This window comes from Penicillium robsamsonii, assembly GCF_028829455.1.
Source record: "Penicillium robsamsonii strain IBT 29466 chromosome Unknown utg000005l_segment0_segment0, whole genome shotgun sequence".
In the NCBI taxonomy this organism is placed as follows: Eukaryota; Fungi; Ascomycota; class Eurotiomycetes; order Eurotiales; family Aspergillaceae; genus Penicillium; species Penicillium robsamsonii.
Genome location: NW_026643223.1, coordinates 2,401,780 through 2,426,237, shown reverse-complemented (window position 1 = coordinate 2,426,237; position 24,458 = coordinate 2,401,780). Strand labels below are relative to the sequence as shown.

Here is a 24,458-nt window from a genome sequence, read left to right as displayed (position 1 = left end):
CTAAAGAGAACATGGAAATAATGGTGATATATGTCGCGACAAACCAGATCCGGTATGTGGATCACAGTGCATCTGCACTGAAGCGGGCCCTTAGGGTTCCAGCTAGTCGCAAGTCTACACATGAAACAGCGGAACTAGTCATTTCTGACTGTATTGTTCTAACCCGATCTTAATTGCCGACGCTCTTTCGAATGAATACCCCAAGTGGAGATGATTCCTACCCCATCGCGGATAACGAGAGACTAGAGAACGTTTTCAAATAATTGCGAGATTAATAGCCGTAAAAACCTCGCTCTTCTATTCTGCAACCAGAAGCATCTTGGTAATCCATCAGAATGGTTGCGACAATGACGAACGAGGATACTCAGGTACCAATGCCAGATGCACTGGATGCTGCATCACCTTCACCACAAGAACTTGAGGGGATCTGGGCTAGCAATGCCGTTGTCCCAGAGTCTATCACAGGCTGCGTTCATGATTTAATTACTGAGGTAGCGCAAAGACAACCAGATGCCCTTGCTGTTTGCGCGTGGGACGGAAATTTTACCTATGCTCAACTATCCACCCTGAGTGATCATGTTGCTCATTATCTATGTGAAATGGGAAATCCACCGAGCTCCTCGGTCACCCTTCTTTTCCCGAAATCACGATGGACATGTGTCGCCATGTTAGGAATCATCAAAGCCGGATGCGCGGCAATTGCCCTCGATTCCACTCATCCAGATGCGAGACTTCGATCTATTATTGAACATGCGCAGCCAAAAGCCATGATCTGTTGCGCGGCTACCCGTGACAGAGTATCTCTATTGTGCGACTCCCCCGTCCTTCAGCTCGAAGATAGCCTGCTGGAGATTGCGGGTACCATGAAACGGCAGATCCTTGATTTGCCTGTGGTATCACCCAGAGATATAGTCTATATATCTTTTACATCGTAAGAGATCCACCACCCAATTAGCTTTGGAACAAGAGTGCTAACTCTAGTGCATCAAACTAGTGGAACTACCGGCGAACCCAAAGGAGCGTGTATTAGCCACGCCAACGTGAGAAGTGCTGTACATCACCAGGGTAAAGCTCTTGGCTTCCATCCAGAATCGAGAGTCTTTGACTTTGCACCTTACTCATTTGACGTGGCCTGGAGTAATGTTCTTCATACGCTGTCCGCAGGTGGCTGCTTATGTGTTGCCAACGAGCAAGATATGGTGAATAACCTATCAGCTGCTATCACGGCCTTTGCGGCGAGTCTGATTAATGTCACCCCCACTGTTCTGCGAACAATCAGTCCGGTCCCACCGACACTTCAAACTGTACTTCTGAGTGGAGAGATGCCGTATCGAGAAAATATAACTCAATGGGCGGGCCGCGTTCGTCTTCTCAATACATACGGTCCCACCGAATGCACCTGGAAATGTACCTTTTCGCAGCTCAATCGCTGCGAGGAAGACCGGCCGGATATTGGGAGAGGAACGGGGTTCTGCCTCTGGATTGTCAATCCCAACGACAGCAGCCAGCTTGTTTCTCCTGGTTCCCCCGGAGAACTGTACCTTGAGGGACCCATGGTTGGCCAAGGGTACCTTTCCAATCAAGAAAAGTCTAGCGAAGCGTTCATCGACAACCCACCATGGCTTTTGTCTGGTAGTCCTGGTGTCCCAGGACGACAAGGCCGCCTATACAGGACCGGAGACCTAGTCAAAACGCGCTTAGATGGAAGCGTCCTGTTTCTAGGGCGGAAAGATGTCTCTCAATTAAAGATTAGAGGTCAACGGGTTGAGATTGGGGATGTCGAGCACCATGCGCGTGCATGTCTGAATGACGCACTGACAATCATTGCCGATATCGTGCTGCCCCGGGGAAGCGATGCTGCACTGCTTGCACTATTTGTGCAGACCAAGAACCAGGACCCAAAGGCAGTCAAGGCCGTGATGAATGATCTTGTGCGTGACCTAGATCGTGTATTGCCAGCATTTATGCTCCCCAGCATCTATCTCCCCGTTGAAGAGATACCGGTAGGTGCCACGGGGAAAGTCGACAGGCGACAACTGCGAGGGCTGGGAGTTAGCTTATCTTTAGAGCAGCTTCTTAACTTACAGTCAACCATCCTGCCAGTCCAAGAACACCGTGACCCATCCACTGTCAGGGAGGAGCAGCTCCGAGAGCTTTGGGCGCATGTATTAAACATACCATCGACTGGAATTAGCGCCACGGACAGTTTCCTCCGCTTAGGCGGGGACTCAGTGGCAGCCATGCTGTTGGTCGCGGCAGCACGGGAGGCCAATTTATCCATCACAGTGGCAGATGTGTTCAAGAGTCCAGTGCTGTGTGATCTTGCTCTGGTTATCAAGGAGGATTCTTCCTTTTCTGGAGAAGAGGTAATTGCCCCATTCTCCTTGCTGGATCATCCTTCAGATATTCAAAGAATGCGCGAGGAGGCTGCTAGGCTCTGCAGTATTGAAGTGGCTCAGGTTGAAGATATATATCCGTGCACCCCACTCCAACAGGGCATGCTCTCTATCACGGCTCGAAGCGAGACCAATAACGTTGCGCGGACACTATTTGAGCTCCCTAGCCACACAGATCTCTCTCGGTTCGAAAAGGCATGGCTAAGTACTGTTCAGCAAGCATCAATCCTGCGAACACGGGTCATCGACCTGACCAGCAATGGTCTAGTTCAAGTTGTTGTCGAGTCTCCCATCATGCTGGATCGATATGAGAATATCACCGACTTCGTCAAATACTCCGTTCCAATGGGATTGGGAGTTCCTTTGTGTCGAGCTGGCCTAATTTCTGGAGTGTCCCCTTGTCTTATCATGGAAATGCACCATTCAATTTTCGATGGCTGGTCCACCAAGTTGATACTGGATGCCATGGAAGCCGAATACTACGAGAAGGTCACACACTCAGCTATGGTGCCCTTCCGGTCATTTGTGAAGTATGCAAAAGGGATGAACAAGGAAAAAGCGTCGCTCTATTGGAAGACCTATTTGGATGGGGGTTCTGAAACGAAGACTTTCCCGTCTCCGGGGTATCGTCCAGAGACAAAGCTTGACTTCAACCATAATGTCACTGAAATTCCGTGGAAACACTCGGGGACCACACCATCGTCGGTCGTTAGGGCCGCCTTGGCGCTGGTTCTGGCCTCATACACCAACTCCAACGATGTCAGATATGGTGCCACGATCAGCGGGCGACACGCTAATGTGGCCGGGATCGAACGAATCGCCGGGCCTACAATCGCGACTGTACCAGTCCGCGCCATATTTGACTGGAATCAAACAGTCGAGAGCTGGCTTGAGCAGGTTCAGACACAGGCAGTGGAGGCTACTGCACACGAGCAGCTAGGGCTGCAGCAGATTGTTGGGTTGATTGAGGAATCCAACCTTTTCCAACTGCTCCTGGTGGTCCAGCCGGCTCAGCAAGGAAATACCCACGAGGCTGGCAGCCTTTTTAGCAGGGCTAGTAGTGTTGTTAGCAGCTCTGATAAACCTGGCAGTTTGAAAATTGTGTGCAAGGATGGAGAAGCCGACACCGTTGGCATGTACAACCCTTATGCGATGATGATTATCTGCCAACTCCACGACTCTGGGGTTGAACTGAAGATCAACTTTGATTCTGGTGCCATTTCAGCTAGACGGGTCGAGCGAATGTCGATACAATTTGAACATTTGCTGCGACAGGTTTGCTCGGAGGAGTGTACTCAGATGAGCCTACGGGATATCACCGCTCTCACCAAGGACGACTTGGTTGACATTTGGACTTGGAATGCAGCGCCGCCGGAGCCCAAGTTTGAATCTATCACCGACGGCCTTCGTCGGCAAAGCGATGCGAAGCCAGGGGCAGTTGTGATATCTGCTTGGGACCAGCAGTTCACAGCCCAACAGGTGCAAGTCTGGTCTGTAACGCTGGCTGATCGGCTTCTCGATGAGGGTGTGCTTCCTGGTTCTATCATTATTCTGGCATCTGAAAAGAGCGCGTGGCAACCAGTGATGATGCTTGCAGCCCTCAGAATCGGTGCAATTGTTCTGCCGATGTCTGTGCCTGTTTCCAAAGCTCGAGCCCTGCAAATTGTTGAGAACTTGCAGCCCCAATTTGTCGTTACCTCCACCTCGTCTGATTTATGTCCATTCCATGAGTTGATCCCAGTTCTGAGTATCACCCACCTCATCATCCCGGAGAGGAAAGGCTCCGGCGTTGCTGTCAAACATTCACCATACTGCCACCTGCCAAGTGATCCTGCTCTTCTTCTGTTTACATCAGGGTCCACAGGAACCCCAAAGGCCATTGCGTGGAGTCACAGCGCCTTATCAACTAACATTCAAGCTGCGATCGTTGCATTCGGATTGAACGATACGAGCAGAGTCTTCCAGTTTGCCGGTTACGATTTTGATGTGAGCACAGTAGAGACTTTTGCTGCCTTACTGTCTGGAGCTTGTCTGTGCATCCCATCAGAGACAGACCGGAAGAATCGACTGACTGACGCAATCAACGGCTACCACGCTAACTGGATGTGTCTGACCCCATCTGTGTCCGAGACCATGAGCCCGAGCGATCTGCCATATATGCAAACAGTGATATTTGCGGGTGAGAAACTCGAGTACAAGACTGCTACTCGATGGTTAGATACGCAAAAAACCGTTCACAACTGGTACGGGCCAGCGGAAGCCTCGGTAGCTACTTCGTGCCTTGTAGATCACGACATTTGGCGTCCAGGTATGATCGGGCAAGGCCGCGCCGGGTTACCGTGGCTTGTTGATCCGAAAGATCCAAACCTACTCGCCCCAGTGGGAGCCGTGGCCGAGTTGTGCCTGGAGGGCTCTATGCTTGCCCAATATGCTGGAGCTAATGGCGCCGAGTTGAACAAAGAGAGTTTTATCTCTCCATCGTGGCTGCAGGATGGCCACTGGAAGACCTCTGGTCGACCAGGTCCAGTCTATCGTACCGGGGATCTGGTGAAGTACGACTCGGATGGTCGTATCATCTATCTTGGGCGTCTCCAAGATTCTCAGCGAAAGATTCGAGGCCAGCGGATTGATCTGGGAGAGATAGAGCGGTGTATCCAAGAATTCCTGATTGGCATAGTGGACACAATGCTTGTCGCAGAGATATTCTCTCCAGCTTGCGGTGATAACGATACTTTGGGCCTCTTCGTCAGTCCTGCTGATCCCGTTGACCGCGCAGATCCCAAAGCATATCTGCAAAGCGCGTGGCCGGTCAATGATCTGGAAAACTATCTTGCCAGCATTCTCCCGTCTTATATGATTCCCAGGATCTACATACCTCTCAGTGAACTTCCTATCGGGCCGACAGGAAAGATAGATAGGCGAGCATTGCAAGAGATTGGAGGTTCCCTCACGTTGGCGCAACTGGCAGAAATGCAACCAACCCGAAGGCAAGCCAGGAAAGTGGCCACGGAAAGCGAGAAACTATTGCAGCAAATGTGGGCTCATGTGTTGGGGGTTGAGCCAGATGTTATCTATGCCACTGATCACTTCCTTCGCTTGGGGGGAGACTCGATCAGCGCCATGCGCCTTGTTGGAATGGCCCGTAGCCAGGGCTTTTCCCTGACTGTGGCTGATGTATTTGATTTCCCCGAGCTAGAGAAGATGGTCGAGAAAATGGTCCACGGTGAAAGCCATGCGGATATGCACGATATTCCCGCATTCTCTCTTTTACCCATGGGGATGGACGTGTCGCACGGCCGATCACATGTTGCTCAAATATGTTCAGTCTCGCAAGATCAAGTGCTTGATATCTACCCCTGCACAGCACTTCAAGAGGGGTTGCTGGCGCTTGGAGCTAGAAGACAAGGACAATATATCTCGCGCAGTGTATTGCCACTTCAAAGCGATATCAATCCAGACCGACTCAAAAATGCCTGGGAAAGGACAATCGCCAAATTGTCTATTATGCGAACCCGAATCGTGGATCTCCCAGGCAAAGGTCTTGTGCAGGTCGTTCTCAATGACACGCCCTGGAGATCCGGTGAAAACATCCAGCAGTACTTGCATGAGGATGAGAAGGAACCGATGGGACTAGGAACCCAGCTCTGTCGTGCGGCCATCATTGATCGCACGTTCATCTTTACCATCTCACACTGTCTATATGATGGCAGCTCACTGCCTATGATTCTCGAGGAAATCCAGGCACAGTATTACGATCAGCCAGGAAGGAAGGTCACTGGGGTGGAGCATTTCATTCGCCATTTGAGCCAGATGAATACCCAGGAATCAGACGGCTTCTGGAAGGCCCAGCTGACTCGCGCTGAGTTCCGTGCATTTCCCGTCCTGCCATCTGCAGCATATGAGCCACAAGCTAGTGGGTTTACAGAGCATCCGGTTGCTCTGCATTGGCCTTCCAAGGGAGCAACCCCATCCACGATTCTCCGTGCAGCGTGGGCGGTCCTCTCATCACAGTATGTGGCCTCTAACGATGTGATCTTTGGAGTAACAGTTAGTGGGCGACAGGCAAATATAAACGGTATGGAAAACTGCGTAGCGCCAACTATCGCAACGGTTCCAATTGCTGTATCAATTGATTGGGAGAATACGGTCGAGGAATTCCTCCAAGGCCTCCAGAGACAGGGACTGGATATCATGCCCTATGAGCAATACGGCTTGCCAAATATTCAACGAGCCAACGGAGACCGCAATGCCGGGTTGTTCCAGACTCTGCTAGTGGTCCAGCCAATAGTCACAGGGAACAGCCTGCATGAGGATAGCCGGTTGTTCAAGGCACGCAGCTTCGCCTCCAGTTTGAGCACCATGGGCATCGACCCTTTCAATGTTTATGGCTTAATGGTCATCTGTCAACTTACTACCTCGGGGGTTAACATTCAAATGAGCTTTGACCCAAAGATTCTCGACAAGCGGCAGATCCAGCGGACTGTCTATCAGCTGGAGACAGTCATCCGCCAATTATGTACAAAATCTCCTGACAGGACCACATTGAACAATATCCAAACAGCCAGTGAGCTCGACCTGGAGCGTTTCTGGGCTCAAAATGCAGAATTGCCCCCGGACCCAGCCATGTTTGTACACGACAAGATTACTCAATGTGCCAAAACGGACCCCGAGGCTATTGCCATTGATGCCTGGGACGGCCGGTTCACATACGGCGAGCTAGACCAGCTCTCTACCGTTGTCGCGCGCAAGCTAATCCAGCAACTGGGCGTCAAAAAAGGGTCTGTTGTGCCGTTGTGCTTTGTCAAGTCTCGATGCATGCCACTGGCCCAGGTTGCGGTCTGGAAAGCCGGCGCAGTAACCTTGCTACAGTCAGCAGACATGCCAGAGCAGAGAATGAGTCGTACTTTCCAGCACCTTGGTGTAGAAGTTGCACTGGCTTCACCTGAACGCTTGGCAACGGTCTCGAAGTACGCTCGCTGTATTACTATGGAGCAGATTTTGGAGACCCCGTTGGAAGAAAATAGCATGCCACTACCAGTCCTTGAGATGGATGACCCGGCCTCGGTTTTGGTATCCTCTGGCAGCACCGGCGAACCGAAACATGTTCTCTGGAGTCACCGAGCTCTGGCTGCAAACGCAGATGAACCAGCCCTGCGGTTGTCGGTAACCTCCTCCTCTCGCATGTTCCAATTCTCATCATATGATTTTGATGTCGCTACCTTGGAAACAATCATTGGGCTGACTCATGCGGCTTGTCTCTGTATTCCATCAGAAGCCCAACGCCTTGATGGCATCGCGGTTGCAATTAATCAATTCAGGGCCAACTGGGCCTTTATCACCCCGTCCACCGCCCGATTGCTACGTCCACAAGATGTACCCGGGCTTTTGACTATCGTGATGGGGGGCGAGAACATGTTGCAAGACGATGTCGCAAGATGGAAAGGGCACTGTGCTGTCCGCAATTGGTACGGGCCTGCTGAATTCCCTGCAGTTACTGTTTACCCGGCCGATGAGCCCAATTGGTCCAGCAGTGTGATTGCACACATTGATTTGTTCCGCTGCTGGCTCGTAGACCCACAGAACCGCCACAGACTTGTTCCATTCGGTGCAATTGGCGAGATCGTGGTACAAGGGCCTGCACTCGCCAGTGGCTATGTCGGAAATGTGTCTCTTACAGACAAGCACTTCTACCAAGATCCTACATTCCTCTCTCAAGGCCTCGGGACTGCTTACCCAGGAAGGCACGGTCGTGTCTATCGAACAGGGGATTTGGCTCGATATGACTCCGATGGCTATCTCGTCTTCTTGGGGCGAAAGGATGCACAAATCAAAGTACTTGGTCAGCTTGTAGTTCCCAGGGAAGTGGAAAACCATATTAAACAATGCCTCGATCTTCCCGGCGAGCATAATGAGGTTATCGTCGACACCATCCTGCCCCTAGGTGGAGGTGGAGTGATACTCGTGGGGTTCATCGTCACCCAAGATGATATCGACCAGTTAACCGTCGGCCTCAACCAGAAGCTTCAGATGGTTCTTCCTCGCTATGCAGTACCCTCGTGGTATATCGCGATTGCGAGTGTTCCTTTGACTACAAACGGGAAGCGAGATCGAAGGCGGCTTCTTGAGATTGCTGCGTCGTCCCCTCCATCCAGCCAAGGTTCCACGGGACGACTACCAGTCACGACCGCCGAAATCACGTTAGCGAGGTTGTGGGCTCTTACTCTTGGAACGGAGCCGGAGACAATCTCAGCCACTGACAGCTTCCTGCAGGTCGGAAATTCCATTGATGCCATGCGATTGGTAGGTACCGCTCGCCAACATGGCCTGTTGCTCACTGTCGCTGGGGTGATGGAGTTCCCTATTTTAGAAGAAATGGCCAGCCTGTTGCAGAACCTCGAGGATGTGCCAGAGGACAGCATTGAGCCTTTTACACTTTTGGATACTGCTTTAGACCAGAACCTCGCCCGCCAACAGGCAGCATCCGCTTGTACTGTTAATGAGGCCGACATTGAGGATGTATTCCCTTGTACCTCTCTCCAGACAGGTCTGCTAGCTTTAACAATCAAGTCTAACGGGGACTATACCGGCCGCAATGTACAGGAGCTAGGGCCTTCGATAGATGTCCACCGCTTTGAACATGCCTGGGAAGAGCTGGTGCGCATAGTGCCTATCCTCCGCACACGAATCGTCGATCTTCCTGGGCAGGGATTTGTTCAAGTCGTGATCCGGGAGAAGGCTGCTTGGAGCAAGGCCGGGAGCGTGGAGGAATACCTGAGCCAGGATCGTCAGTATCCCATGGGATTGGGAACCCGTCTGATGCGTTGTGGGCTGTTTTCATACAAGTCAACTGATGAACCAGCTGGTGCCTCCAGCCCATTGCGTTGGTGTTTTGCATTGACTATGCATCATTCGATATATGATGGGCCGACTTCAGCGATGATAATGGGCACGCTGAAGAGCCTTTACTATGAGGAAACGCCTCTTCGATTATGTCCCTTCCAAGCTTTCGTCAAGTACGTCTGCAGCCAGGATAGGAAAGCCGGAACCAAGTTTTGGAAAGGACAATTTGAAAGCTGTGAAGCTTCCCAGTTTCCTCTGCTTCCCTCGGCTAGTTACCAGCCAAGAACCGATTCCACCCAAACTGTTGTAATCGACAACGTTAAATGGCGAACAGACGGTTTCACCCCTTCTACCATCATCCGTGGAGCATTCAGCCTCGTATACGGCCAATATGCGATTTCGTCCGACGTGGTATTTGGCACGGTGGTAATGGGCCGCAAAGCCCGCGTTCGGGGGACAGAGAGGATCGCAGGACCAACGATTGCCACAGTCCCTGTGCGTGTGCAGATCAAAGGCGATGCCACTATTCCACAATTTCTTCAATCTATTCAAGACCAAGAGAGAGAGATGGTCCCTCATGAGCAAACAGGATTGTCCAACATTCGTCAAGTCAGCACTCCGGCAGAAGACGCATGTCGATTCCAGACCTTGCTCGTAATTCAACCACCAGAGCAAGCTATGGACGATACTGGCTTATTTGTCTGTCGATCTGCCGAACAAGATGAGGCCACTCGATACCATAGCTTTAGCTCTTATGCATTATCGGTAGTGTGCAACCTGGAGCCAAGTAGGCTGAAGGTCGAATTCTGCTATGACTCTGCCATAGTCCAGTCAGAAACCATTCAAACCATGGCAGCGCACCTGGATCAGGTCGTTCAAACCATGTGCATGCAGGAATTGCCACACACCACGCTAAGGGGTGTAAACATGATGACACAGTCGCATCTAAATGACATCTGGACCTGGAACGCAAAGGTGCCTGCCGTTATAGACCGATGCATGCATGATCTGATCAAGAAAGTTGTGCAACGCCAGCCTCAGACGGTGGCTATATCTGCTTGGGATGGCAGTTTGACATATTCTGAGTTAGATCAGCTGTCAACCAGCCTTGCAACCCATCTGGTCGGCATGGGGGTAAAAAGGAACATGATTGTGCCGCTTTGCTTTGAGAAAAGCTTGTACGCCATGCTAGCGGTCCTTGGGGTTATGAAAGCCGGCGGCGCCACTCTTCTCCTAGATCCATCATTACCAGACTCTCGCCTTGATGATATATTGCAGCAGGCGAATCCCACTGTTATATTGTCATCAATATCACAGGAACAGCGCTGTTCCCGATGGGTGGCTCACCCAGTGGCCTTGGGGAAGCAATCCACCTTTTTTGACGCCGAGGAGACCAACAGGAACACCGAAATTCACGATCTGCCGGTTGTATCTTCGGATGACCTTCTCTACACCGTGTTTACGAGTGGTAGCACGGGAACCCCCAAAGGATGTCTCATGTATCATCAACAATTCACCAGTGCAGTCGTCCATCAGCAAGCTACGCTTGAAATGAATCCATCCACACGCTTATACGACTTCTCCTCCTACTCTTTTGATGCAGTCTACTGGTGCCTCTTTCACGTATGGAACGCCGGGGGGACGTTATGTATCCCCAGCGAGGAAGAACGGAAAAGCGACCTGACCGAGAGCGTGCGCCGGTTTGAGACCACGCACATTTTCTTAACTCCTTCCACTGCACGGTGGATAGACCCCCAACGTACTCCTACCCTACGCTATCTATTCCTCGGCGGTGAGGCGGTCTTGCCAGAGGATCTCGCTCGATGGTCCCCACACGTCAACACATTTGAGGTATATGGACCTTCAGAATGCTCTGCTATTACCCTCTATCATCGAGTTCCCAAAACAACAGCTGTTGCCGTGCATTCTATTGGGAAAGGAATTGGCGTTCTGACCTGGGTGGTAGACCCAAAGGACCAAGACCGACTCGCACCTCTTGGAACAGTAGGTGAGCTGTACCTCGAGGGACCTCTAGTGGGACAAGGCTACTTCCGAAATGAAGAGAAAACGGCAGCTGCCTTCATTGAGAACCCATACTGGTTAGGTCAGGGCTCCCCTGATGGAACAGTGCCGGGACGGCGAGGCCGGATGTATAAGACTGGTGACCTTGTCAAATATCATCCACTCACTGGAAATCTCGCGTTCGTGGGCCGAAAGGATACACAGGTTAAACTGCGAGGCCAACGCATCGAGCTTGCAGATGTTGAACATCATGTCATGCAATGCCTAATGGATCGATCTTCATCAGGAACTGCGCCAACAGCAGTGGCAGAGGTTATAGAGCCAGTAGCGACTGGTCGACCGATGCTTGCCGTTTTTATCGATTGCAATCAAGAGCAGTTGTCCGACTTATTGCCCCATCTCGAAGCTGAGTTGCCGAGCCGGGTTCCGTCCTACATGGTACCTACAACTTATATTGCAAGCCCATCTATGCCGATGGCAGCCAGTGGCAAGACAGACCGACGCCGGTTACGCGAGATTGGTTCCACTTTGACTCTGGAACTCTTGTCACGAAGTGATTCCTCTGCAACTAGGTTGGCCCCCAGCACAGCCTCCGAGTGCCACTTACAGGCTTTATGGGTTGAAGTCCTCGGTATACCCGCCGAGAAGATTGGAGCCGAAAGCAACTTTGTTCGTCTAGGTGGCGATTCTATTTTGGCGATGCGGTTAGCCTCTTTGGCTCGTAGCCAAGGATTGAGCTTGTCAGTTCATAGTATTCTCACCACGCCTCGGTTGTCGGAGATGGCACAAGAAATGCCTGCCTTGATTTCAACAGATGCCAACAAGACGGAAGTGGCCGATCCGTTCTCTCTCCTAAAGCACCCCTCGGAGCAAAAGATTATCTTGGATGAATTCGCGAGCCAATGCGACATCCAAGCCAGCCAAGTTGAAGACATATTTCCTTGTACGGGTGTCCAAAAGTCGCTCCTCTCCATGACCGCCAAACACGCCAACTCGTATGTCGCTCGACTCTTGCTCAAGCTTAGGAAGGACGTCGATGAGTCACGTCTCATGAATGCATGGGAAGTGGTGAGTATGACTTCTGCTCCCATTCTTCGTTCCCGAATTGTGGACTGTCCAACGGAGGGGCTCGTGCAAGGTCTCGTGGATGAATCGCTGCACTGGGATGTCACTCAGCCACTGCAGGACTATCTCCAAAAATATCAAAACAGGCCCATGGGTCTAGCCACCCCGTTGACTCGACTGGCCATTGTGGAAGACGAACGCAACCAAGAACGATATTGTCTGCTAACCCAGCATCATGCGATATATGATGGTTATTCATTAAATCTTCTCGTGGACGAGGTGTCTAAGGCTTATGATGGCACCCTTGACGGTCATACCCCAGTGGCATCATTCCAAGCTTTCATCAAGCATGTCATGGAGGTTGATGCGGAGAAGGCAAAGGACTTCTGGTGTCGTGAATTTGCAAATTTCGAGGCAATCCCTTTCCCAGCATTGCCCCATGCGGATCATCAACCTAAAGCAGATAGCACAGTACGACACAGTCTGAAGGCATTCCAGTGGCCACAGCGAGATGTCACTCCATCAACCAGTATGTCCATGCTGTTCACTTTTATTGCACTACTATTTTCCCTAGAAGTTGCTGACATGTATCATCACAGTCATTCGCGCATCGTGGGCCATCCTCACTGCGCGGTACATGGACTCGGATGATGTGGTTTTCGGTGCCATGGTTACGGGCCGACAAGCTCCTCTCCAAGGGCTAGATCGCATGATTGCGCCTCTTATAAATGCTGTGCCTATTCGAGTCAAACTTGACTTCCAAGAATCGGTCGATAGTCTGCTCAATAACATCCAGAAGCAGTCCATCGATATGATTGCCTACGAACAGACTGAGCTGCTCACAATTCGGCGCATTGACACAAACACCGATCGCGGCAGCCGATTCAATACACTTCTCGTTGTTCAGCCTGCAAGTCAAGGCCAGTCTGTCAATCACGCTAATGGCCCCTACGAGAATCCCAGGAAGCTAGTCTCCGCAACTCATGATCTCGATGATTCCAACCCAAATGCTATTATGATCATGTGCCAGCTTACGAAGACGAACGGTCTGGAGCTGGAGTTTAGCTTTGATTCTAGGGTGGTGGACACGGCCCAGATGGAACGAATTGCCTCTCAATTTGAGCATATCTTGCGTCAAGTTTGTGTGGCCACGACGCAGCCTGTCGATCACATTCAGACTATCAGTGGTGCTGATCTAGCAGAGCTATGGGACTGGAACTCGTCTGTTCCGTCGGCAATCGCTGAATGCGTGCACAGCTTGATTGGTACAACTGCCCAGAATTATGGAGACCATCCTGCCATCTGCGCCTGGGATGGCCATTTATCGTATTTCGAGCTGGACCAACTTTCTAACCAGTTGGCCTCGCACTTGGTCGCCTTTGGTGTTGGTCCCGGTACCGTAATTCCACTTTGTTTTGAGAAGTCCATGTGGCATCCAGTGGCAGCCCTTGGAGTGATGAAGTCAGGTGCTGCGTGTCTCTCAATGGACTCGACTCAACCAGAATCCAGGCTCCAGTCCATTGTCAAACAAGTCGATCCTAGGGTTATCCTCGCATCGGCCAAAACTGCCAGGTTGGCCGGTCATCTATCTGATGCTGAGGTCATTGTGATTGACCAAGATTACCTGGATTTAGCGGCTAAAGATATTCTCACCCAGCCGTTGCCCACAGTTCACCCATCCAATGTTCTATACGGTGCGTCTTCATTTGATTTTCTTTCGTTTCCCCGATGACTGTATTAACTTCTTCAATCTCAGTGGTATTCACCAGCGGCTCCACAGGAACACCGAAAGGCGTTGTGACTACACATCAGAATTTTGCCTCTGCTGCAACGCATCAGGCAGAGATGCTGCGTATTCAACCAGGTACACGCGTATTTGACTTTGTCTCATACAGCTTTGACGTCTCGTGGTCCAATACCCTTCAGACATTGATCCGCGGAGGTTGTCTTTGTATTCCTGATGAGTTGGAGCGTCGAAATAACATTTCAGGGGCCTTCAATCGCATGAATTGCAACTATTCGTACTTTACCCCCTCAGTGGTGCGATCCTTGGAGCCATCAAGCATGCCGGGACTCAAAACCTTGGCCATGGGGGGGGAGCCTATTCCCACCACCGAGATTGCTCGGTGGAAGCAGGCGGAGGCCATCATTGGAATATACGGCCCGGCTGAGTGTGCACAGGCCCTCACATTCACACTTCTCCAGCCTAATGGGCGCAACAATCATGTAGGGTACTCATATGGGGCCCGGACATGGCTTGTCCAACCGGGCTGTCCCGATCGTCTGGCCCCAATTGGCGCAGTGGGAGAGCTTCTCATTGAGGGTCCCACGGTCAGTCGAGGATATTTTGATGACACTGACAAGACCACCGCTGCGTATATCAAGAATCCACCTTGGCTGTTGCAAGGCGCACCAAGCCTTCCAGGCCGCCAGGCCACCCTATACAAGACGGGTGACCTACTTCGATACAACTCAGACGGGTCGTTGGATTTTCTCGGCCGTAAGGATGGTATGGTCAAGCTGAGAGGCCAGCGAATTGAGCTGGCTGAAGTAGAGTATCATATCCGTGCAAACCTGCGCCACCCTGAGCGATGTGATGGCCTGGCGGCAGAAATTATTACCCCTAATAACAGCAGTCCCATTCTCGCCGTCTTTGTTGCCATCTCCCCCGCTGGGGTGGCACAGTCCGAGGAAGACACTTTATCGAAACTGGCAGGCTTGATTGACGGCTTGGAGGACAGACTTTCCAACCGTGTACCGCAATAGTATGTATTTCCTGATCTAACCATTTTTCCAGCTCTCGACAAATACGGACGCTAATCTTCCTTCTGTCCCAGCATGATCCCTGGCGCCTACATCCCCATTGAAAAGATTCCAATGACTACCACGGATAAAACAGATAGAAGAACTTTACGGCAGTTGGGAGCCGTTCAGACTTTGGAGAACCTGGCAAAACTGCAGTCCCACGGGAAAACCCATCGCGCACCGACCAGCGTCATGGAACAAAAGTTGCAAGCACTATGGTCGGTTGTTCTTGGAATGGATGCCAGCATTATCAATGCCGACAGCAACTTCCTTAGAATTGGTGGAGAGTCCATCGCAGCAATGCGACTAGTGACAGCGGCACGAAATGAGAAGCTCTCACTCACAGTCGCGGATATTTTCAACGCACCACGCCTCTCTCAACTCGCCCTTTTAGTGCAGGAAACCACTATAGAGGACTCTCTACCGTTGGTACAGTCCTTCGCTTTGCTTGAAACGAATGATCCAAAGCCCTTCCTCGCTCACTTTGTCGATCCGCTCCTCGACCCTGGGGCTGGGACTGTTCTTGATGTGCTTCCTTGTACCGACTTCCAAACTTGTGCAATTTTGGATGCTTTCCAAGACCCACCCAGCCGATTGCCGCATTGGATCTTCGATCTTCCAGCAAGTGTCGACTTCTCACGGCTAGAGATGTCATGCCGCAAGCTAGTAGACCATCACGACATCCTCCGGACTGTGTTCATTCAAACACATGATCGATTCTGGCAGGTTTTGCTGGAGCATTTGAATCCTGCTTACGACAATTTCCAGGCAAACCATGATGATGATATTACAGCCTTCGTGGATTCCATTTGTGAGCTAGATCGAAAAAGGATTCGAACCTTTGGCTCTTCCTTCATTCGATTTATGGCAATACGGAGTCACTCTGGACAGCACCGACTCATTTTCCGGATCTCGCACGCCCAATTTGACGGCTTCAGCTGGGATACTGTCCTCCGCAGTCTCTCTTCGCTCTACTGCGGCGACACCCTCCCTAACGAACCGAAATTTGCCCAATACATCACCTATAGGGAGAACATGAAGGCAAACGCCTTTGCTTACTGGGCCACACGACTGAAACACGCTCCAAATCCCGGCTGGAGTGGTGTAGATTGCTCCAACTCCAACCGTGTGTACACTACCTCGGACCGGCTGACGGTGAAAGCGACGATCCCAATCCCCGAAGGCCGATTGTTTGAAGGGATGTCGCCCGCAACATTATTCCATGCCGCTTGCGCTATGGTATTGTCCCGTCAGTACCAACAAGCCCAAGTTGTTTTTGGTCGACTAGTCACTGGCCGGTCGATGCTACCAAGCAGTCTACAAAATGTGGTCGGTCCGTCTATGACCGAGATCCCTATCAGCGTGCACATTGGGTCCTATGCAACTCTTTCGGACATCGCATTACAGTTGCAGCGTCAGCTCATTGAGGATTCCCGATACGAAACCGCCGGGATGGAAGAGATTATCCGGAACTGCACTGACTGGCCTGATCACATAAAAGACTTTGGCTGGAGGACCTCTTTCCAGCAAGAAGATGATAGTAATTTTACTTTCCTTGGGACAGCAAGTCGGATATCGTTTTACGAGCCGGATCTGCTGCCTCGAAACCGACCAGAAATATATGCTACCCCACGGGATGGGAAGTTGGATCTTGAGTTCGAGGGTAATCGCCAATTGATCAGCGAGGACGATGTTCAACGCTTCATTCAAGGTCTGGAAACGGTTTTGGGTAACGTTTGATGTGTGATTTTAGCACAGCCTTTTGTGTTTTTTATGTTCCAAATTTCAATGTTATCAAGTTTAGACGATCCCGAAAATCTGGGAATCGTTTGAGTCTTTTGGTCTGATCTATACCCGGTAAAAAGTAATTGATGTACTGGCTTAGACCAACCAGGCTCCCGCTGAATAGCATGGTTGTGTAGGTTATCTTAATCACTTTCTGTCTCTGAAGATCTAGAGTCCGAAGGATTATTTAGTGAAGAGGAAGGGCAAACAAAATAGAAGATGAGGTAGAAAGGTTTATCAGACTCACCAAGTTTTTGTCCAAAATCAATTTTGAGTCTCCTATAGAGCACTCTATATTTCTTGTCATCCATTTCCTGTTTGTTTTCTTGATGACTACTTCTTAGAGGCTCGTGCGCCCAACAGAGCCGCATGCAACGCCTTTCTTCCACATATTTTTCTTTACCTTCAAAAACCTCCAGCATGCCACAAAGATCCATCTTAAAGTGTGATCATACGCCTGTCTGTCTATCCTCCTCTTCGCATGCTGGCGTAGCAGGTTTCAGACGACAAGGCCAACGGCAACGTCTCGCTGCGACCAAAGCAGACAACCGAAGCTTCCCACGAGAAGACAAACTTTTCCTTGAAGAAGACGACAGAGTTTTCCCTGCCCCGTTGTTGCTGCCTGGAGATGATCTTGCAGGAGATCCAGAAGACCCGCAGAGCTTTCAAGAATGGCTAAATGGAGACCACCGCAATCCCGTAACAGCGAAGCAACAAACCGTTTATGTGGTCCCATCTCCTCAAGTTGACGCAAATGTTGAATTCATGCAAAAGTGGACAATACCAAAATGTCCGGACCATGAGGTTTCGATGAAACCCCCTAGTATGAAGGACGTCCAGGACTATCTAGCTGCCTTTTATCATGGTCTTCCTGTCAAGATGATGCCGTCATCCACCTTGCGGTTTGTTCCATGGGAAGAACCCAAACGAAAACGTCCGAAGAAGGCAGGCCCACAATATCTAGGTCTAAAATACGGCGATGAGTGCGTGCGGATTCGCTCACGTACCTTGTCAAATGGGGTATATGGGGGCCAAGTCAATCTAGACGATCTTCTCGATGCTGCGATTAGCATTCTACCGAGGGATGCATATGCCCTCTTGATGGTGGTGGACTTTGATCTCTACGAGGACGATGATGACGAGTTTGTATGTGGCCGTGCATACGGAGGAAGTCGCGTTGCAGTGGTGTCCAGTGCAAGATACAATCCCACGCTAGATACCATCCACGATGTCGAGCGTCTCCATGCATGGCCTGCGTCACATTGTGAGAAGTACATGTCTGCATGTGCTTCGGCAGCACCAAGTGCCAAGAGACAGAAAAGATCTCAGGTCAATAGTCGAGGATCACAAAATTTGACCGAGCTAAGCGGACCTATAAAGGATGCTGTATCATTCTACCGCTCCCTCCCAGAGGTAGATTCATCGCCTTCGCTGCTGTCCGCGCTCTGGCTGGGCCGTGTTTGTCGGACAGCGAGCCATGAACTGGGTCACTGTTTCGGAATTGCCCATTGCGTGTACTACGCGTGCTCAATGCAAGGCACCGCGTCTATCAGCGAGGACGCAAGACAGCCGCCTTATCTCTGTCCAGTTGATCTTGCGAAGATTCTTTGTGCCACTTCAACCTCTGCATCTCAGCGATATCGAGCTCTTCTGACGTTTTGCGAACGGCCGGGTAAGAGCGATACACATTTCTTCGGACCGTTCGCTACTTGGATCCGAAGTAGGCTAGTCCAGATCAAAGACTCGGCTTGACTTGCCATGCTGAGTTTTCAGGGTGGAATTTTGGATATAGAAAATCTGTTTCACCAAATGTGCCCAAGTTAGGGTTCATGTTGATAAAATTGAGAACCTTGGAAAACATTCTGAAACGCCAAACCCTAAGAATGTACCCTCCATAGAACCGTAAATAGAACCAGTGGCACTGACCATCACGTCCATATAGGGTGCGACTCCCGAGGTCGATAGATCATTCGAGGCCCACCTCACATGTGACATGGGAGATCTTGACTTCGGTGAACTCCCGAATTCTTTGACCTTTGTTTCAATTACTATCAGTGTGGGCTTTAGACCATGGGTGGAAGGAGGGCTTTGGGTATCGGAGTGCGATGAGCCTCGGGACAGAGATAAGATCCGGTTCATGTTTCGATCTCGGAACCGAAGCGATATTTCGACCGGAGGACATTCCCGTTAGCGATAGTTGGAGTCATCTGTGCCAGATTTGCCAGCCTTGCCAGCCAGGTGGGTCTTTGGCGGGGGAATTTGCGGGCTAGGGTGAAAGATTTCTTCGGCGCGCTTCTTTTCCGAATTTAGATCGTGTTCCTGATGATCCTGTTTCAAGTTGAGAAGCTAGGGCCTTGGGTTTGAGGATGTCTTGCATTCAGCCCAGAAGTTCGGATAATGCGGCATAAATCGCTTTTGACCTTTTTAGGGCGTTTTACCCCGATCTTGCCGTGGATCACCCCCTAGTTGGAGAAAACAAAAATAGTCACTGTTTCAAGAGCGATTAGGGTTCCTACCATCTGAGCATCAGGTTCGAACATGTTCGAACTTTTTTTTTTCTTCAGGAAAACATCCGACGTGCTCCGATGTGGAGAATACAACTCGATATGAGAGATCGAAAAAAGCAGTATCTTGGATTTAACGGGTTTCCACGTTTTGCGGTCTCGATATCACAGTAAATCTATTCTGGCGTTTGCTTCTTTCTTCTTCTCGTTAAACTAGTTAAAAGATGAAGTATCACACCGTATAGTTCTGGGACTATTCTCGGCTAATTGTTCCGAATGAAAGACTATCGCCAAGAGGCGCTGGACTAGTTGAACCTTGTGGTATTTGAGAGCTTTTCGTTTTGGAGTTCTCTTTTTCTGGATGTATCCTTCTTCGTATCTCAAATATCAAGTGTTGGAAGTAGTATTCTTGTAGGATTAGGGGGCCATCGACTCAGGGATGAAAACACGTACTTTGTGTATGTGCCTCGAATCCCGAAATTTTCGGACTGCCTGCATTTGTTCCAAGATTTGATGTCCTTTTCGTTTTCTCCAAAATAGCTGTGGCAAAGATGAGATGCATTGGACCGTCGGGTGGCAGCTGGCAGTCCCACATCTCGCTTCTGAACCGGTCCAATCGCAATTTCCAAGACGCAGGGGAAGGTTATCCAGAGAGACCATCACATGCACTGTAGTGCTCGTGGGGCTTGTCCGCGTGGGGTGAGACATTGGATTGCAGATCGCTACACCGTTCCGTGTGCACTCCTCCGTACTCTATGATTCTCCAACTTGCTATTTTAGTCATCCCGGAATCTGTTTCAACATGTCTCTCCACGGTGGTGAAAGCCTCAAAATAGTTAGGTCAAGAACGAACCGGTTCCTGCTGTTGGCGCTTTTAGTGTTGTTTTAGAACAGTCTGTGGAGCCGAGAACCTTGAGAGTTGGGATCTTTCCTATCATTTTTGTTCCATTTAACCCCCTGTCAACGGTTTTGCTGGTTCACCCTTGTGTATATTGTACATGGGAATATCAGACTCACGTACAGAGTAGTTCAAAGACAGATTTACAAGTTTAAGGGATAATTCATTCTCCACTCTAGAGACTAATCTTTAGCGTGGTGTTGATATTAATCTATCTTTAATAGATTATTCTTATTTGGCATGCAACCCACAAGTGGAGATTTTCCCATGCGCGAACTGCATAACTATATATTTCATTCATATTCTAAGCCCGACTAAGCGTCTTGGCTCGTGCAGGCACGGCAAGGCCTAGATGCTGCTATCCTTGTTTTTGTGTCGAGGTCTATCTCAAGCAAACCATGAACAATTGAGTCCAACTGTGTGCTCTGTGTAGTATTATCTACAATATTCCCACTTGGAACTTGTCGATTGTAAATGTATTTATCCTGTATACTTCGGGATAGTTCATCCTCCGTACCATTGTACTTTTTGTACCTCAAAGAGCAGACCGAAAATTCAGTTTGTGGCTGACCGATGTCCAGGCACTCCACTCCGTCAATGGCCTTGATATCTTGAATTGATGAGTCTTTTGAGTTTAACACAATCAGAGTCCTTACCTCGTATGATCAAAAGCGTGCATAGGATATGCCTGGGCTACTTCCCCGGGGCTGTAGGATATAGGGTTCCAATGGGCTACTCGGAATACCGCATACACTACTTAGGTCCATGAGATTCAGGTACTTGAGCTTGGAGGTACTATAGTATCTCGTATGTACAAGTTTAGTTGTAGAAAGGGGGTGACTCTGATACAAAAGTCGGATGCTAAACGTCTAAACCGTTAATATTGATCCGCGTGATGATCCGCGATGATCGTTTCCCCTTGTCACCTTCCTTTTTCATGTTTTTTTTCCCTCCCGTTTTAATCTGGCTCTAAGGCTCTGAATTGACCTCGACCATGTAGTTGAGATTCAGATTTTTGTACTCCCCACAGAGTATCAGAATGTGATACCTTTTGTAACTCTCTAACCCAGAATAGCTCGGGGTCCACCATGCGGTAATGCACTTAGCCCACTGGAGTCATGATCCACCTGGGTAAGATCCAAGGCCCCTCTCATCCCTGACCTAGCCGATAGCTCCAAATGTGGAATTGGAGACGGAGTGGAATCAGTATGTGTCTGTCCCGGGAATACCCAGAAGCCTCCAGACTCACGGTTGATCAGGGGTATATAAACAATGGCGATCACCTCGTTGCTGAATCTTCAATCATTCAACAATCTTTTTTCTCTTTTCACTCTTTCTACCAGTCTATCGTTAATTGTTTTGGTGGCTTGTGCCTGCCTGTCCAATCTTTCGCTTCTGTATATTGTTCAGAAGTCTTTATACCCCCAATAACTTTGGGCCTATCCACTCGTTGATACGACACAACACTCAACATGCGTTCTTCCCTCGTTCTGCTTGCCGGTCTGGCAGGCACGGCTCTCGCCTACCCTACCGATATGGCCGTTGAGCGCCGTACCCTAGGTCTCCTCGGCGAGCTCCTTGGCGATATCACTGTCGACGTGACTACTATCCTTGGCGCCGTCCTCGGTGACCACTCCTCCGTTAACCTTTTTGCCGGTCTGAGTGCTGAGGCTGCGGCCGCTCTCGGGGGTGGTGCTCTCGGCTGCAAGTCCGGTGCTATCGATCACAAGGCCAAGGCCGCCCTCAAGCTTTGGTTGCTCTTCCACTCTGACCTTGACGTCTCCCTCAAGAAGTCACTGATCTCGTGGTGTGAGAGTAACGGTGAGCTCGTCCTCTCCGCAGACGTTATGGCTGCTCTGTCCGTGTACATCCCCACATGTGCCGACATCGCTGCCAAGGGCCAGCTTTACGTGACCCTTGACGGTATCTTTGAGGCCGCCAGCCTCGAGTCCGCTCTCGTCCTGAGCCTAGGTGCTCAAGCTTCCCTTTCCGCTTGGATCGAGGCTAAGCTTGATCTTGATTTGGATGTCAAGGTCGGTCTCAATGTCTGCGCCGCTGGCGGTGTTGTCGGCAGTCTGTCGGCTGACATCAAGGCTGCCCTTCTTGCTTGGCTCAACAGCAAGAACTGTGACCTCAGCGCTCACCTCAAGGTTTCGGTCCTTGCCTGGATCAACGGTCATGCCGGTGGTGAGCTTGTTGAGATTGGTGCTCTTGCCGATACCGCTCTCTCTACCATCTCCGTCGGTGCTTCCATCGGCGCGCACATTGAGGAGTCTGGTCTCCTGTCTGTTGGCGGCCAGGCCTCCCTCGCCGCCTTCCTGGGCCTTGATCTCGCGGCCGATCTCGCGGCTGATGTTAAGCTCGCTCTCGAGGCATGCGCCAAGGGCAAGCTCGCCGTCGCGGTTGACCTTGATATTCGCACCAAGCTCGCCATCTGGCTCGCCGGCGCCGACTGCTCTCTGGGCGTTGAGCTCAAGGCCGTCGTCCTTCTTTGGTTGTCCTTCGCTGTCGAGGCTGATGTCTCCGTTTCCCTCGACCTTGTTGGTGGCCTTCTTGGCCATGTCACCGATATCCTGACCGGAACCCTTCTCACCGGTCTCAGCGTTGACCTCCGTAGTGCCCTTTCCCTCTGTGCTGCCGGCGGTAGCCTCACTGACCTGACCTTGGACGCTCGTGCTGAGCTCGCTGCCTTCCTTGGTGGTTGCACTTCCATTGACATCGATATCAGCATCCAGATCATTATCCTCGAGTGGTTCACTGGCTGCAGCATCCCCGGTGCTCCCTCTGGCCCTGCCTCGTCTTCCGTTCCCAGCCTGCCCTCCAGCACCCCCCACCCCCACCTGCCTGGCACCTCCGCTGCGCCTTCCGGTCCCGGTGCCTCTGTCTCTGTATCCATTCCCGCCGGTACCCCCGTCCCCAGCGGCCCCTCTGCCACCACCACCCCATGTGACACCGAGACCTCGCAGATTGTCGGCTCCACCGTGATTCCCGGCGGCCCCAACGAGTCCGACTCCACGACTGTCACCGCACCTGCTGTGCCCACTGGCACCGGCCCTGTCCCCACTGGACCTGCCCCCACTGGACCTGCTCCCAGCGGCCCCTCTGCCACCACCACCCCGTGTGACACCGAGACCTCGCAGATTGTCGGCTCCACCGTGATTCCCGGCGGCCCCAACGAGTCCGATTCCACGACTGTCACCGCACCTGCTGTGGCCACTGGCACCGGCCCTGTCCCCACTGGACCTGCCCCCACTGGACCTGCCCCCAGCGGCCCCTCTGCCACCACCACCCCGTGTGACACCGAGACCTCGCAGATTGTCGGCTCGACAGTGATCCCCGGCGGCCCCAACGAGTCCGCCTCCACGACCATCTCCATTCCCGCCGGCACCCCCGTCCCCAGCGGCCCTGCTCCCTCTGGACCTGCCCCCAGCGGCCCCTCTGCCACCACCACCACCATCCCATGTGACACCGAGACCTCGCAGATTGTTGGCTCGACCGTGATCCCCGGCGGCCCCAACGAGTCCGACTCCACGACCGTCTCCGCTCCCGCAGTGCCCACCGGCACCGGCCCTGCCCCCAGCGGCCCCTCTGCCACCACCACCCCGTGTGACACCGAGACCTCGCAGATTGTCGGCTCCACCGTGATCCCCGGCGTTCCTGCTCCCTCCGGCCCGGCTGGTACCACCACCGGCGCGCTCGTTCCTTCCGGTCCTGCTCCTACCAGCCCTCCCACTATGTCCTCCGGTGGTAACTCTGGATCCGATGTAGTCACTATCACCAAGACTGTGACTGCCACCGTCTGCGGTTGCGAGTAAAGGAGACGCCGTACCTGGACATATTCCAAAGCCATGACCCTAGAAGGGCTCATATAGAATCTCCTTCATCAATTCTGTTAATTTTGGTTTGTTTTCCCCCTTTTCATGACAAGAATATTTTCGACATTTGTGGGGTGTCAATGTGACTGGCTGCCCATGCTCCAAGATATCCCATCCATCCCACCCTGTGGTCTACTCTCCGCCTCGGGCGACGGTGTAGATATCTAATTATAATTCTAGCCTGTTTGTGTGGATATTTCGAAATCTTGCTCATCATGTATATCGCATGTATATCTCATGTCCTTGTGTGCTTATGTATCGTTCTGGT

General features: G+C 51.3%; 3 protein-coding genes across 3 annotated transcripts; all 3 read left to right on the top strand.

Moving 5' to 3' along the window:
• Positions 1-335: 335 nt before the first annotated feature.
• On the top strand, positions 336-16,868 carry N7447_008949 (non-ribosomal peptide synthetase; the record flags this gene model as incomplete). Its single annotated transcript, XM_057233211.1, has 5 exons — positions 336-931; positions 995-12,852; positions 12,923-14,017; positions 14,080-15,088; positions 15,161-16,868. The coding sequence occupies 5 exons, from the start codon at positions 336-338 to the stop codon at positions 16,866-16,868; spliced, it is 16,266 nt and encodes a 5,421-aa protein (XP_057082753.1).
• Positions 16,869-17,333: 465 nt separating this feature from the next.
• N7447_008948 (uncharacterized protein) lies at positions 17,334-18,665 on the top strand (the record flags this gene model as incomplete). The annotated part of the gene is made up of 1 exon (XM_057233210.1): positions 17,334-18,665. One exon carries the CDS (start codon positions 17,334-17,336, stop codon positions 18,663-18,665), a length of 1,332 nt encoding a protein of 443 aa, XP_057082752.1.
• Positions 18,666-21,787: 3,122 nt separating this feature from the next.
• On the top strand, positions 21,788-24,130 carry N7447_008947 (putative cell wall protein; the record flags this gene model as incomplete). The annotated part of the gene is made up of 1 exon (XM_057233209.1): positions 21,788-24,130. One exon carries the CDS (start codon positions 21,788-21,790, stop codon positions 24,128-24,130), a length of 2,343 nt encoding a protein of 780 aa, XP_057082751.1.
• Positions 24,131-24,458: the final 328 nt, after the last annotated feature.